We start from the raw sequence: 17,005 nt of genomic DNA, 5'->3' as shown, positions 1-17,005 counted from the left end.
CGAGTCGGGTCAAACCGAACCCGGTTCCTGTTCATTGTCCCTTCCCCAGCGTAAACCCTAGCTCCCCAACTTGCATTACCAGCGGCGGCCAACACACAAACCCTAGCTTCAATCTTCGCCCAAGCCCACGAATCAAAACGCAAATGCAAATGAATCTTAAGAAAACAATCTTCAATCAAATCTCGGATCAAACAATAACGCAAATTGAATCAAATATTAACAGAAGAGAATCAAATCAAATAATTCTTATTGATAATTTTACAAACTAATTTACAAACGAATCAATCTCTAACCTAAAAAACGAATCAAATCTGAATCTAATTTTTCCTAACTTAACTAAACCCTAAAGCTATAAGAATAGAAGAAGAAGAACAGAGCAGGGTCGGAATTTTTTTGCTGGGAAGAGAGATTGAGCGCCGCCGTGAACAAAACCTTTGCGCCGCCGCTTCACTTTCGTCTCTGTACCTGCACACTGAGAAGAAGGAGATTAGAGGAGGATTTGAAGCTAACACGATCCAGAAATTGAAGAAAGTAAGGTAACCCTAAATCCGGACTTAGCTTATGAATATGTGATTGCATGCATTTGATTTAAATTGCTGGGGATTTTGGTTCGAGTCTAGGATCGGGGTTTACGCTTATCTGGGTTAGGGTGCCGATTGTTCTTAATTCTGGATTTTTCTGGGTTTTTCTGGGTAAAAGTATTGAAGGTTTGGGTTTGGGACGATGAAGATCATGAGGATCTTCATCGGAATCTGGGTTCTACGGTGGCCGGTGGGGGGATTGTGTTTGTTTTTCTGGGTTTCGGTTTTGAAAGAAGAGAGAGAGCCAACGAGAGAGAGAATGAGACGAAAGAGAGCGAATCGGGGATCATGAGGGAATTCTTTGGTTTTGCATGTGATGCATCCTTTTCCCACCATCGAATCATCGCCACTTGTCCTTCCATGGACACTTGGCAAGCATCACTGAACATGATTCAGTGTGCTTCCTTTTCCATGCTCCCACAACGTCAAACACATGCAAGCCATAGGATTAGCTTGGCTCTAGATCCAACGATTACAACCTCTTAGACACACCCTAACACCACACCTGCGCAACATTGGATCCAACGGATCCTTAATGCTAATGGGCATGGCCCTTTGCTCTTAGCACACCCATAGTTTCTATCTCTCATTGCAAAATACACCCCCCTTTCAAAAAAAACCATAGTTAATTTTTAATAAAATTATTTTAAATTATTTAATTGATTTTTTTATATAACTTAATTTTAATTTTCTCCTCGAACCGACTAAACCTATTAGTCGCATTAGACGAGAAGTAATTTATTCGGTAATAATAATTTGATTAATTAATTCTCTCCTCGACCCGACTAAAGCTATTAGTCGCATTAGACGAGAGATAAAAAATACATAAAATTAAAATACATTTTAATTTGCTGCCCACGACGATCAATCTATCGATCTGAGTAATCAGCAATGCCCCGTAATCCGTTAGCTATACTGACCAAACCTATTGGTCACCGCATCTAACGGTGCCAAATCAAATCAGGGTTGTATGCCAAACCTCAAAACATTTTCACCTTTCAAAACAAATTTCAAAACTACGATAGGTCATCCAAAAAGCCTTTAAACAATGTCAAACCACAATTTCTAATTCTAAGGCGTACAACCCTGTGCCAGAACTACGTTGACTCTGATCCTCCATAAGGAGGTACGTAGGCACTTGGTAACAAGGCAAGTCTCCCCCCCTATAATTTCAATTCATCTTTTTACCTTAATTTTTAACCATTTTCAACTCCTTAGCTATTAACCTTGAATACTGCCTTAAACCTTTAATGGCGCGTTTTAGGGTTTGGCAAACTTGCCACTTTTAGGGTTTGGGGGAAGGTTTATCTTTTTAATAATAAATTTTTAATTCTTTATTTATTTATTGTTTTTATTTTCATTGAATGTTTATTTGCCATATTTTCATAAAATGCTTAATTGTTATATAATTTGCACTGTTGGGTTATATATTATTGCTGTTAAGCCTAAGCGTGGGAATTATAATTAAGACCAGAGGGGAACTACATCGCCTACGAGTCTTGTTATAATTCCACTTAGAGTGGGTTAAATATTCGGAAAGGTCTGATACGAGGCTCGACCTTGTTGAGGGCTGGACTGGGTATTTAGCTGATCTCTCTGGGAACCAACCCCTAAAATTCGAACCTCATGGACCAATGAGTTGTTCCAAAATCCAAAGAGACAAAAAGTCTCGGAGGCTACAAATGATCCCATGAGACCTTCTAGAACATTCCCATGGGAAGGGTAGGCTCCCGAGCCAGGTTACGTCGAACCTATGAACTTAGGGCCTATGTGATTATATGCTGAATATGTGCTTATTATTATTATTATTATTATTGTTATATTGTGTTTTTTTGTGTATAACTATTTGCATGCATCATACATCATATGCATTTTTTTATCATGTCTTATCCGCAGGTAAAAAAAAAAGGAAAAAAAGAAGAATAAAAATAATAATAATTCTTTTTGGTGAAAATTCAGGAAAAATGAATGCTAAGAAGTCTATTGTCCACCTTACCGTCTCAGTGCCTGACATCAAGAAATTGATAAATATTAGAGATAAAATGTCATCAACTTCTTTGAACAGGTTTGAAGGCCGTTATGATGATATTCTGGACTTGCTCAAGGTTAAGGTTCAAGAAGAAGCAATCACCGCTTTGATCTAGTTCCACTACAGAAAAAAAGGCCTCCTACCACGCCCAGAAAACCGAGGCTTTATGCAAAATAACCGTGGCGTAACGCTGAGGCCACGGTTCAGCCACGGAAATCCAACGGTGGAGTATACGGCCGTGGCCAAAAGTAAAGTCAACGGTTTTTTGGTATAGACCACGCCATTTTTACAACTGTGGCATTTTTAGGCCACAGTTTAGGTAGCTTGATTAAGGCCGCGGTTTGTATTTTCCATGACTTAATAACTGTGGCTATATTGTAAAGCCACGGTTTCATTTTAACGTTTACGACACAGTATTAGTTCAAGATATAGCCACGGTTTGGTTATGACCACAAATTTAAAACCATGGTTATATTTTGTATGTTCTAAACCATTAATCTTGCCACGGTTATATTTTGAACTCAAACTGAAACAGAATCGAAAACATGAAACTAACTCAAACCAACTTCTGAACCGTGAAATCTAAAAACCAGAATCAAACATAAATCGAGTGATCAATGCATATTAAAATAAGAACTATGCCAAAGGGTTGCTGCTCAAATGAGTGATCAATCAAAATCATTACAAATAATTATTTTTTTACAACACACTACAAGAAAATTAAATTTTCGCAGCGACAAAAATTATTGAGAAATACGTATAATTGCTGCGAAATGTCACTTGCACTTCACACAAGGCTTTTAGTTAGCAAGTATCCTGCAAGAAATTAAATTTAACAATTAACTTAGGTTCTTAAACCTCAATTATCCAAAATCATGATCAAGCAATATGAACAACGGTAAGAACACAATTATAGTATAAATAAGCCAAGCCTTAAGTAACACCAAGAGCAATTCCAAATCTCTTCAGCCAAATAAACAACTCACCACACTTTTCCCAATGCAAAACATCACCTAAACTACCATTCTTCATATACTCATAAACCAATATATCTAAGCATATATTTGAAATTAAAAATAAAATATCAATTGTTTTCAGGCCATATAGATAAAAATAACTTCATAAGACATAATAGAATCAAATTTCACTTATTAGAAGGATTGTGGAGTTATGAATACATATGGATAAAAATGTTCTTGACACGACACTCTACGGAAACACCCTTCAATTTCTATAGAAAGAAAAAATAAAAGTAAACATCACAATGAAACCAACTTAATCCTATCTTTGACAAAGAGCGTAGCGAATTGGTTTACAAAGACGCTTCTATTTTCTAACAACTTAGCCACTACAACCATCATAACATTCTAATCTATAACAATTAAGCTAATCTTCATATCTAAACTAAAAAACAATGAATTTACATTCCATCTCATACATCATAGACCTTAAAAATAATCTGCAACAATTAATGACATCAAAATTAAAGCAAAAGTTAAGAAATTTACATGTAGGTGTGGCGAGCTTCAAAGTCCTGAAGCAAATATCATAAAGAGTCGGAAAGAAATATGGAACTTATATCAAACTTCATTTCCATGAATATTAACACATTATTTTCCAATTATTCAGAAAATAGAATCATTCATTTGCAAGAAGACTTACATTCTGCAATGACATGGTCCTTCCTCTTTACAACATTCAAACACAGGAGGCTTCCAATGATTTGCAGCACAGATCTCATACAACTTTGAGACAAGAGACAAGAGGGGAATATCAAACCAGTTGAGAATACACAAAACAGATGTTACCGGAAAGGCAAAAAGAAGATACATGGAGACAAGAACTCCTGTTGCTAAGCCAATTCCATCAACTTCCCATGTTGCTATTGACTTCAAATCTGATTGGTCATGTAAAAATCAGATCCCAATCAATGAAAAAGATTAACAAGGAAATTATTTTAAAAGCACATAGTGAAGTGAAATGTTAGAGCTTCAAGCAACATCTTTCCATGATTGCAAAAGTCAATACCAGGGACAAGTTCACTAGAAGTACTTACCACAGGAAATCTTCAAAGCACACCTCACTGGAAAAACACACACGCACAAGAGAACCATTGTAAATTTACATTTTAAAAATTGTTGTTTGAAGACAAAATTTAGAAAGTGCATTTCAATTCATCATCCTGAAGGAAATTGAGAAGGTATATAGCATCATAAAGCACAGTTACATTTAATAATTTATTCGGTAATAATAATTTGATTAATTAATTCTCTCCTCGACCCGACTAAAGCTATTAGTCGCATTAGACGAGAGATAAAAAATACATAAAATTAAAATACATTTTAATTTGCTGCCCACGACGATCAATCTATCGATCTGAGTAATCAGCAATGCCCCGTAATCCGTTAGCTATACTGACCAAACCTATTGGTCACCGCATCTAACGGTGCCAAATCAAATCAGGGTTGTATGCCAAACCTCAAAACATTTTCACCTTTCAAAACAAATTTCAAAACTACGATAGGTCATCCAAAAAGCCTTTAAACAATGTCAAACCACAATTTCTAATTCTAAGGCGTACAACCCTGTGCCAGAACTACGTTGACTCTGATCCTCCATAAGGAGGTACGTAGGCACTTGGTAACAAGGCAAGTCTCCCCCCCTATAATTTCAATTCATCTTTTTACCTTAATTTTTAACCATTTTCAACTCCTTAGCTATTAACCTTGAATACTGCCATAAACCTTTAATGGCGCGTTTTAGGGTTTGGCAAACTTGCCACTTTTAGGGTTTGGGGGAAGGTTTATCTTTTTAATAATAAATTTTTAATTCTTTATTTATTTATTGTTTTTATTTTCATTGAATGTTTATTTGCCATATTTTCATAAAATGCTTAATTGTTATATAATTTGCACTGTTGGGTTATATATTATTGCTGTTAAGCCTAAGCGTGGGAATTATAATTAAGACCAGAGGGGAACTACATCGCCTACGAGTCTTGTTATAATTCCACTTAGAGTGGGTTAAATATTCGGAAAGGTCTGATACGAGGCTCGACCTTGTTGAGGGCTGGACTGGGTATTTAGCTGATCTCTCTGGGAACCAACCCCTAAAATTCGAACCTCATGGACCAATGAGTTGTTCCAAAATCCAAAGAGACAAAAAGTCTCGGAGGCTACAAATGATCCCATGAGACCTTCTAGAACATTCCCATGGGAAGGGTAGGCTCCCGAGCCAGGTTACGTCGAACCTATGAACTTAGGGCCTATGTGATTATATGCTGAATATGTGCTTATTATTATTATTATTATTATTGTTATATTGTGTTTTTTTGTGTATAACTATTTGCATGCATCATACATCATATGCATTTTTTTATCATGTCTTATCCGCAGGTAAAAAAAAAAGGAAAAAAAGAAGAATAAAAATAATAATAATTCTTTTTGGTGAAAATTCAGGAAAAATGAATGCTAAGAAGTCTATTGTCCACCTTACCGTCTCAGTGCCTGACATCAAGAAATCGATAAATATTAGAGATAAAATGTCATCAACTTCTTTGAACAGGTTTGAAGGCCGTTATGATGATATTCTGGACTTGCTCAAGGTTAAGGTTCAAGAAGAAGCAATCACCGCTTTGATCTAGTTCCACTACAGAAAAAAAGGCCTCCTACCACGCCCAGAAAACCGAGGCTTTATGCAAAATAACCGTGGCGTAACGCTGAGGCCACGGTTCAGCCACGGAAATCCAACGGTGGAGTATACGGCCGTGGCCAAAAGTAAAGTCAACGGTTTTTTGGTATAGACCACGCCATTTTTACAACCGTGGCATTTTTAGGCCACAGTTTAGGTAGCTTGATTAAGGCCGCGGTTTGTATTTTCCATGACTTAATAACTGTGGCTATATTGTAAAGCCACGGTTTCATTTTAACGTTTACGACACAGTATTAGTTCAAGATATAGCCACGGTTTGGTTATGACCACAAATTTAAAACCATGGTTATATTTTGTATGTTCTAAACCATTAATCTTGCCACGGTTATATTTTGAACTCAAACTGAAACAGAATCGAAAACATGAAACTAACTCAAACCAACTTCTGAACCGTGAAATCTAAAAACCAGAATCAAACATAAATCGAGTGATCAATGCATATTAAAATAAGAACTATGCCAAAGGGTTGCTGCTCAAATGAGTGATCAATCAAAATCATTACAAATAATTATTTTTTTACAACACACTACAAGAAAATTAAATTTTCGCAGCGACAAAAATTATTGAGAAATACGTATAATTGCTGCGAAATGTCACTTGCACTTCACACAAGGCTTTTAGTTAGCAAGTATCCTGCAAGAAATTAAATTTAACAATTAACTTAGGTTCTTAAACCTCAATTATCCAAAATCATGATCAAGCAATATGAACAACGGTAAGAACACAATTATAGTATAAATAAGCCAAGCCTTAAGTAACACCAAGAGCAATTCCAAATCTCTTCAGCCAAATAAACAACTCACCACACTTTTCCCAATGCAAAACATCACCTAAACTACCATTCTTCATATACTCATAAACCAATATATCTAAGCATATATTTGAAATTAAAAATAAAATATCAATTGTTTTCAGGCCATATAGATAAAAATAACTTCATAAGACATAATAGAATCAAATTTCACTTATTAGAAGGATTGTGGAGTTATGAATACATATGGATAAAAATGTTCTTGACACGACACTCTACGGAAACACCCTTCAATTTCTATAGAAAGAAAAAATAAAAGTAAACATCACAATGAAACCAACTTAATCCTATCTTTGACAAAGAGCGTAGCGAATTGGTTTACAAAGACGCTTCTATTTTCTAACAACTTAGCCACTACAACCATCATAACATTCTAATCTATAACAATTAAGCTAATCTTCATATCTAAACTAAAAAACAATGAATTTACATTCCATCTCATACATCATAGACCTTAAAAATAATCTGCAACAATTAATGACATCAAAATTAAAGCAAAAGTTAAGAAATTTACATGTAGGTGTGGCGAGCTTCAAAGTCCTGAAGCAAATATCATAAAGAGTCGGAAAGAAATATGGAACGTATATCAAACTTCATTTCCATGAATATTAACACATTATTTTCCAATTATTCAGAAAATAGAATCATTCATTTGCAAGAAGACTTACATTCTGCAATGACATGGTCCTTCCTCTTTACAACATTCAAACACAGGAGGCTTCCAATGATTTGCAGCACAGATCTCATACAACTTTGAGACAAGAGACAAGAGGGGAATATCAAACCAGTTGAGAATACACAAAACAGATGTTACCGGAAAGGCAAAAAGAAGATACATGGAGACAAGAACTCCTGTTGCTAAGCCAATTCCATCAACTTCCCATGTTGCTATTGACTTCAAATCTGATTGGTCATGTAAAAATCAGATCCCAATCAATGAAAAAGATTAACAAGGAAATTATTTTAAAAGCACATAGTGAAGTGAAATGTTAGAGCTTCAAGCAACATCTTTCCATGATTGCAAAAGTCAATACCAGGGACAAGTTCACTAGAAGTACTTACCACAGGAAATCTTCAAAGCACACCTCACTGGAAAAACACACACGCACAAGAGAACCATTGTAAATTTACATTTTAAAAATTGTTGTTTGAAGACAAAATTTAGAAAGTGCATTTCAATTCATCATCCTGAAGGAAATTGAGAAGGTATATAGCATCATAAAGCACAGTTACATTTAATTCTTATTGCAATAGTAGTTTTCATATAAAGCGAAACAGCAAACTTATACTCATAAGTTATATTTTGAAAACTATAGTTCTCAATTTCAAAACCAAATTAACATAATTGACATATAACACAAGTCAATTACAAATAAACTACTTAAAAACATTAACTGATAAACAAACATACAATTTTACCCAACACATACATCTAATAAAATATCGAAACTTCGGATACCCAATTGCCCAATAAAAGAACTCAAGCGCCACCATTGAACCGACATCACATGCAAGATAAGCAACCAACATATAATTCACATCAAAACAGAAGCTAAAGGAGGAAAGTAATTTGGTTGCGGCAATTTACCGAACACTTGGCACGCAAGTTGCTTTACGGTGGTAACATCAACAAATCGACAACGATTCATAAACCACAACCTGCAACAACAACAATTATCAACAATAACAACAACAATTCAACATCATTAAGTGAAATAATTGAAGCAAAAAGAAGCGACAAAATTAGCTGAAGCATTCTATCGAACATCTTGCAGACAAGACTAAAAGTTGTATTTTCTGCATATTTAAAGATAAATTTTCTACACATGAACCAAACACAAACTGAGCTGAACCGATTATGAACTCAAAAGGATGTCACATTTCTGGATTCCATGTAAAGTAGAATTTGGATGGATCTGTACTGCAAAACGCTTGAGTCTTTAGGATTTGGATTTGTAGAGTATGAATTGTAAGGATCTGATCAAAGAAAGCGACAAAAATATGATCTTTTATATCAGAAACATAGAAAACAATAAAAATCTATCTAGTTTGCAATGGAAACAAAATTTTCACCAAGATGTATGTTAGACAAACACTGATTCACAAATAAACAAACACTATTTCAACTACATACTCTTTGTCATCAACAATCTTCCTCACTGATCTTCACAACAAAAGTAAAACAACAGTAAAAACAAACAACATTACCAGGGGATAGAAACTCCGAAAAGTACCGATGACGCTTTAAGCTTTAAACCCTAAGATCCTAAATCTAGGTTCCAATTCAAACATAATCATAAACCCTAGGATCCTAAATCTAGCTTCAAATTCAAACAAAATCATGGAAAACCGAGATTAATTTCGATTTAGCATAAAATAAAATTGACAAAGAGTGAAACCTAGAGTCTTGGAGTTTGGCGGTGGATTTCTTCTCGACGCCGAGAACAACGTTATCGGTACCCGCAAACACCGACGGCGGCGTTACCTTTGCGAACGGGAGAGACGGGGATGACGAGGGAGAAGAGAGATCGTGGAGGCGGAAGAGAGAAAAGGAATTAGGGTTTGTGCTTATACAACCCGCTCTGGTTAAGGAAGATTAAGGAAGGGAAATGTTTTTGGAAACATAAGGGAATGTTTTTTTTCCTTTTTTTAATAAAAAACAATTAGAAAAGATATAATAATGAAAAAGAGGGAAATTGAAAAATAAAAGAGGGAAAGTTTGGCGAAAATAAAAGAGGGAAAGTTTGGCGGGGTATAAAATATGGGCTTCAGCCACACTTTGAAGCTAAATTTACAAGCCGCGGTTATTAACTGTGGTGTAAATATAAATGTCATTTTGTAAACGTGGGAATTTAAGAAAATGCCACCGTTTCACGATCTGGGTTCAATATTTCAAAATATATTTCCACGGTTTAAAAACTCCGGCCAAAGCATATATGTAGCCACAGTTTTTGAGCTGTGGAACAATTTGGCGTGGCCGTAGGCCATTTTTCTTGTAGTGTTCTATGATCCGCCGCTTAGATGTTTCACTTTTCAGGATTTTCTATTGGCTCCTACCTTGGAAGAGATGGATGCTATGCTTGGGTTTTCAAGAGTAAAAAAAGGATTCTATACAGGTGCTGGAAAAAGAGTTGAGATGCCTGATTTGGCCAAAGCTTTGGAAGTGCCCGTTGCGGATTTAGAAGCTAGTCACAAAACTGATGGAAGAATACAAGGAATTAAAAGAACTTATTTAGAAGCTCAAGCTATGTCTTATGCTCAAAAGAAACAATGGGACATTTGTGGACATTTTTTAGCTCTTTTAATTTTTGGTGTTGTCTTATTGCCTAATAAGGCGGAGTATGTTGATGATGCTGCTATTCATGTCTTCACCTCCTTCAGAAATTCAAATGAGGATCCAACTCCTACTATTCTTGCTAATATTTATTATACTATCCATGATCGATATGAAAAGAAAAGGGGAGCGATATCTTGTTGTCTTCATTTATTGTATTCTTGGTTGACTTCTCATCTTTACAAGGCTAGCTATTTAATCAAAGATTTGACTAGACATGAATGGTCTCAAAAACTAAGAGCCCTCAAGGCGGATTCTATCTTTTGGTTTGCAAGGAAATTAAATCCTGAGAGAATTATTTATAAATGTGGGGAATTCAACAATGTGCCTTTAATGGGAACTTTAGGTTGCATTAATTACAACCCCGTGTTAGCATTGCGCCAATTGGGTCATTCTATGGATTGTGAGCCTTCCGATCAACAAGTGGAAGGATTAATTTTGCATGACAATGGGAAAGGAGATCCAAGAACATTAAAGAAAATAATTCAAGCTTGGAAGCATGTTCAAACAAAGAACTATGGGCCGAAGAATATTGTTGCTAAGGAACCTTACACTAAATGGGTTCAAGAGAGTTGGAAAGATTTTGCTACCTTTTGTTGTGGATCCCACGTACAAGCCCGATTCTCCTAATCCTGTGTCTCTATCCATCGAAGAGATAGAAGGAATCAAGGCTGCCCTAGAGGCGTCCCGTAAGGAAAAGGAAAAATTAGAGCTTGACATACATCGACTTTCCAACGAAAAAAGCCAACTACGCTTCGATCTTAAGGAGAAGAGCCAAGAGCTTCAAGCCGCTAAGGAAGAGAATGATAGACAAAGGAATAAAAGAAAGAGTGCAACCGAAGGAGTCCTAAGTGCCAACTTTGATTTAATTACACATAATGAAAGGTTGGAACAAGCGGGTATAGAAATTGCAAGGTGGAGGAGGCGTTATGAAAAGGCTTCCCATGACAAAGCGGAATCCGAGAAAAATCTAGAAGCTGTGGTCTTTGAATTAACGGATAGGACTAAAGATCAAGAGGTAGAAATAAGAAATCTCAAATTTGATCTTCAAGAAGCCCGCAATTCTGGACAAGAAGAACGCACAAGGAGGTTGACTACGGTGAGTACAATAGGGCACTTCAAGCTATGGCCTCGCTTAGGCAAGTATTTATAAGGCAAAGGGAGATCTATGAGGCTGCAAGGGATGAAGGGGATTATTGGAAAAGACAATACACAATTGTTTCTACGGCAAATGAGCATGTGAGCATGGTTCCCAAGATGCTTGAAGAATATGAGAAATGTCGTGAGAATTATGACAAGCTAATATATTTTTGTGCAATGATTTAATCTTAGACATTCCGAAGAGCTTGGAAAGAGCGGAGTCTTCTCCCATCATCCTTCCCGAAGAAGTGAAGGAATTCTTGGAGCTTTGTAGAGGCATGGTAGACAAATTCAAGGAGGACATTCATAGGCGTTCTTAGTCATTCGTAGTTTTTATTTTTATTATTATTTATAAGTTTTATTTCTCTTGGTGTTTATTTCCTTTTTGCAATGTTGAACAATTTAAATTGTATTTTCTTCAAAGTATTTTAAATTAATGAATTGTGTTTATTTCCGCATTATTTAATTTCTTCGCAATATTTGCCAAAAAGGATTATTATTAAAAAAAAAGGGGAGAAGTTTTTTTAAAAAAAAAGAGAAGGGAAAAATAATATATATATATATAAATATATATATATATATATATATATATATATATATAAATACATATATATATTTATAAATATATTATAATAAGGATGTGGATAAGACATGAACATAGCATATGCATATCATTCATAGCACGCATATCATTGCACTTTCTTTTGCAAACATTAAAAGGAAAAAACTGTCTTTATCTCCAGTCACGCCATTGCAACCATACCGCCCTACCAAACAAGAGCTCAGAAGAAGAAAGCTATGGAACAACTAGAGCAGAATCAAGCCGCCCTTCGCGAAGAAGTGACCCAGTTGAAAGGCACTGTGGATGAGATTAAGGGAGGAATGGCTCAGATGTTGAGTTTCATGAAGGACATTAGAGATGAACAGGAAAGGGCTAGGGAAGCTCGGAATCAGTATGAGGAAATACCGAATGATGGCAACCCGCTGTTAGGATTTGCTCGAGGCTTTGACCCTCACAAGTCAAATGCCCACTCCTCTAAGAGAGTTATTAGAACCCATGAAGAGGGAGAAGCTTCCCACGAAGGATTCATCCCCACCACTCAGAAAGAGGGGGCACCTCGCACTGTTCACATCCCTGCTAACAATCCACCTAAGGATGAGGACTACGTGGATTTACAATATGGGGAAGCGGACGAAACAAATCAGGAACCCCAGCATAAGCAAACCCAATCTGACTCTGAAGAAAGTGCTAGAAATAGTGGACAAATCAAAGCGCTAGAAGAAAGGCTGAAAGCAATAGAAGGATATGACGTCTTTGATGTGGATACCTATGAAATGAGTTTGGTTCCGGATTTGACTATCCCTCATAAGTTCAAGATACCCAACTTTGAAAAATAAAAAGGACTTACGTGCCCGAGAAGTCATCTACGCATGTACGTCAGGAAGATGGCTGCTTATGCCAATGACCAAAAGCTAATGATGCATTTCTTCCAAGATAGTCTAAGTGGGGCATATGTTGAATGGTACATGCAGTTGGAAAAGACACATATCCGAAGCTGGAATGACCTTGCTAATACATTCCTAAAGCAGTACAAGTACAATCTGGACATGGCACCCAATCGAATGCAATTACAAAATTTGTCCCAAAAGAAGGAAGAATCATTCAAGGAATACGCCCAAAGATGGCGAGAAATGGCGTCCCGAATCCAACCTCCGTTGCTAGAAAAGGAGCTGGTTGACATGTTTATGAGAACTCTACAAGGACCATATTACGATAAGATGATCGGAAGTGTATCCTCAGGATTCTCAGATCTAGTGGTCATCGGAGAAAGAATTGAGGACGAAATCAAAGATGGGAAGATACAAGGAGCATCAGCTAACTCTTATCACTCAAAGAGGCCCACCTCAACCTTCGCTAAAAAGAAGGAAGGAGAGACCAACGCAGTTGTGCACCAAGAATCGAGACCTCCTATGTCGTTCTCACCTCAGCAAAACAGGTTCCAAGGTCCTCCAAGGAAATTCGATCCTTTGCCTACTTCCAGAAGTGAAATACTAAAATACTTGCTGAGCGAGTCATTGGTAGAGCTCAGACCTATGCCACTTCCGCTTCCCGGAAAAGCTTCACCCAGGTTCAATCCTAATGAAAGATGTGAATTTCATGCTAATTCCCCCGGACACACATTGGAAAAGTGCTGGGCTTTCAGACACAAGGTTTAGGATTTGATAGAGTCAGGGGCAATCGCTTTCGACAAACCCAATGTGAAAACAAATCCTATGCCACATCATGACGGCACAGTCAATGAAATTGAGGTCGTTACTGAGCAAGAGTTGGTTCAACAAAGAAGCTCCCCCATAGACGCCCTTAAGAGGTATCTATTTATAAAGGGCTTCGTCTTAGAACACAACGAGGCTTTTAAAGACACTCTGCAGAGACTCGCGGATCAGGGATTGATTCAGCTGAAGGAACATTCTGAGGAAGAGTATGTGGCTATGGTGGAGAGGAACGAGCCGTTGATAATACCCAGTTAAAGGGCAAGAAAGCCGTTAATTATCCCATGTGCGAGACCACCATTGATGATACCAACGCAAGAGCATACTAGGATAATCCCAATCAAGGATCCATATCCTTTGGACAAAATTAAACTGGTGCCTTGGGAGTACAATTCTGGTATCAATCCTGCTGTATCAAGCATTGTGGGACCTGGGGGCATGACCCGTAGTGGTCGTATATTCAAAACTGCACAAGCTCAACCAACGTCTAACGAAAACTTGACGCAGTCTGGCGATCAAGCTGTTGTGAGACCAAATAACGAGGCTGAGCCCAAGGATAAAGAAGCTAGTAATAAGGATGCTGAAGAGTTTCTTGCTTTAATCAAGAAGAGCGACTATAGGGTGGTGGACCAGTTACAACAGACACCTTCTAAGATATCACTCTTATCATTGATGATACATTCCGAGAGCCATCGAGACACCCTGATGAAGATTTTAAATGCTGCCCATGTAACTAAAGATATCACAGTCAATCAGTTTGACAGAATAGTGGCTAACTTAACTGCTGGGGCATGCTTGGGTTTCAGTGATCATGAGTTACCTCCACAGGGAAAGGCGCACAATAAAGCCTTACACATCTCCATACAATGTGGAAAAGCTCATTTGGCCAGAGTTCTGATTGACACAGGCTCATCACTGAATGTGATGCCAAAGGCTACACTAGATAAAATAGCTTTGGAGGGTCTTGTGGTTAGACCAAGTCGTCTGGTGGTTAAAGCTTTCGATGGATCGCAGAGTCCGGTATTTGGAGTAGTAGATCTTCCTGTCATAGTTGGTCCTCATACCTTCTGCATCAATTTCCAAGTGATGGAGATTGAACCAGCTTATACCTGCCTACTAGGACGTCCTTGGATTCACGCAGCTGGAGCAGTGACCTCCACCCTCCATCAGAAGATAAAATTTGTGGATGGGAATTTTATAGTGACTATCAACGGAGAAGAAGATATATTTGTCAGGAACCTGGATTCATACAGATACATTGAGGTTGGAGAAGGGGCACTGGAGACTGCATTCCAGGCATTGGAGATTGCAACTGCTGTCACACTACCTGTGGAGAAAATGCGAAGGGCGGTAACATCCTGGAGGGATCTACAAAACCTAAATATGGAAGGCTGGGGCAAAGTACCAGAGATCTTGGAGAAGAAGGATCGCCTAGGGCTGGGGTACCAACCATCAAAGGTCACAAGCCCTGTGAAAGAGGAGCAACAATTCCCCCCGATCATGCAGACTTTCGTAACAGGTGGATATGAACATGTGGCTATGGTATCCAACAAGGATTCTAAGGAGGGAACGTCCAACTTCATCCGAGAGATCAGACCAGGAGAACAGCTTCAGAATTGGACAAGCCTGGAGATACCGGAGATAGTTTTTATTTCAAAGTAATTTGCTTTTGTGTGTCTTATTTCCCTTTCGAATAGAGAAAAACAATAACGCTTATGCCTCGCCCAAAGCATAGAGTTGGTTTGTAAGGGCCCCATTTACTTTCAAAGTTAAAGTTTATTAATAAAATTTGTCTTTGCATTTGGTTTTGAAAATATCATCTTTTCTCGCATTTTATTTCTTTTCCTTTCAAAATGACAAATAAAATTCCTTGCACAAAAAAAGCACGTTCATATCTGCATACTAAAAACAAAACATAAAACGTGTGCAGATCACCTTCTAACACTACCGACAATAATACTGCTGAAACTCTGTACAAACTCGAGGCTCTCGCTAATCAGTCCGAAGAAGGGGATGAGGAAGACGATGAACTTCTGGAGGAGTTGTCAAGGTTAATGGATAAGGAATCCAAAAGCATGCTCCCTCCTCAAGAGGCTATCGAAACCATAAATTTAGGTACAGACGAAGAACCCAAGAACATCAAAATTGGGGCAACACTGAACGAGGACGTGAAAGCGACGCTAATCAAGCTCCTCTACGAGTATGCAGAGATATTTGCTTGGTCATACGGTGACATGCCTAGGTTGGATACTGATATCGTTGTACATAGGTTACCACTCAAAGAAGGATGTGCACCTGTCATGCAAAAGCGCAGAAGAGTTCGACCGGATATGGATAGCAAAATCAGGGAAGAAGTACTCAAACAGTTCGACGCCGGGTTTCTTGCCGTTGTTGACTATCCACCATGGATTGCCAATATAGTACCAGTTCCTAAGAAAGACGGGAAGGTACGCATGTGTGTGGATTACAGGGATCTAAACAAAGCAAGTCCAAAAGACGATTTTCCACTACCACACATAGATGTCTTGGTGGATAATACAGTGCAAGCTTCGGTGTTTTCCTTCTTGGATGGGTTCTCCGGGTATAACCAGATCAAGATGGCTCCCGAGGATATGGAGAAGACAACCTTCATGACATCCTGGGGCACTTTCTGCTACAAAGTAATGCCTTTTGGGTTGCGAAACGCAGGGGCAACATATCAAAGAGCCATGGTCACACTGTTCCATGACATGATTCACAAGGAGGTCAAAGTATATGTAGACGATATGATTGCCAAGTCTTGCATAGAAGAAGAGCATATCACACACCTACACAAGTTGTTCGAGCGCTTAAAGAAGTTCAAGCTGAGGTTAAACCCGAACAAGTGTACATTTGGCGTAAGGTCAGGAAAGCTATTGGGATTCATTGTGAGCCAACGAGGCATAGAGGTTGATCTCGACAAGGTAAAAGCAATACAAGCAATGCATGTTCCAAAGACAGAAAAAGAGGTTCGTGGGTTCTTGGGTCGATTGAATTACATCTCAAGGTTTATTTCACATCTAACGGCTACATGTGAGCCTATATTCAAGCTGCTCAGGAAAGATCAACCTATCAAGTGGAATAACGATTGTCAGGTAGCCTTCGAAACT

At 37.8% G+C, this 17,005-nt stretch overlaps 2 protein-coding genes across 11 annotated transcripts; both read right to left on the bottom strand.

Moving 5' to 3' along the window:
- Positions 1-3,268: 3,268 nt before the first annotated feature.
- Positions 3,269-4,838, bottom strand: LOC131634978 (uncharacterized). 3 transcript variants are annotated; one of them, XM_058905609.1, is made up of 4 exons: positions 4,667-4,838; positions 4,273-4,507; positions 4,119-4,144; positions 3,277-3,426 (listed from the first exon to the last, which is right to left on the bottom strand). In XM_058905609.1, coding segments are annotated over exons 1-4 (375 nt in total). In that variant the 5' UTR covers positions 4,779-4,838; the 3' UTR covers positions 3,277-3,424. The 3 variants fall into 3 exon arrangements, with proteins under 3 accessions (XP_058761593.1, XP_058761592.1, XP_058761591.1); XM_058905610.1 differs by lacking the exon at positions 4,119-4,144 and having other exon boundaries at positions 3,269-3,426; XM_058905608.1 differs by lacking the exon at positions 3,277-3,426 and having other exon boundaries at positions 3,433-4,144.
- Positions 4,839-6,783: 1,945 nt separating this feature from the next.
- Positions 6,784-9,770, bottom strand: LOC131634974 (uncharacterized). 8 transcript variants are annotated; one of them, XM_058905598.1, is made up of 6 exons: positions 9,532-9,770; positions 8,563-9,109; positions 8,195-8,221; positions 7,801-8,035; positions 7,647-7,672; positions 6,784-6,954 (listed from the first exon to the last, which is right to left on the bottom strand). In XM_058905598.1, coding segments are annotated over exons 2-6 (390 nt in total). In that variant the 5' UTR covers positions 8,663-9,109; positions 9,532-9,770; the 3' UTR covers positions 6,784-6,952. The 8 variants fall into 8 exon arrangements, 6 of the variants coding, with proteins under 6 accessions (XP_058761581.1, XP_058761584.1, XP_058761582.1 ...); XM_058905601.1 differs by having other exon boundaries at positions 8,721-9,109; XM_058905599.1 differs by having other exon boundaries at positions 8,563-8,791.
- Between the last annotated feature and the right edge of the window lie 7,235 nt (positions 9,771-17,005).

This window comes from Vicia villosa, unplaced genomic scaffold (assembly GCF_029867415.1).
Source record: "Vicia villosa cultivar HV-30 ecotype Madison, WI unplaced genomic scaffold, Vvil1.0 ctg.001404F_1_1, whole genome shotgun sequence".
NCBI classification, from domain to species: Eukaryota; Viridiplantae; Streptophyta; class Magnoliopsida; order Fabales; family Fabaceae; genus Vicia; species Vicia villosa.
Note: the sequence above shows the minus strand (reverse complement) of the source record. Positions and strands in the feature narration are given on the sequence as shown.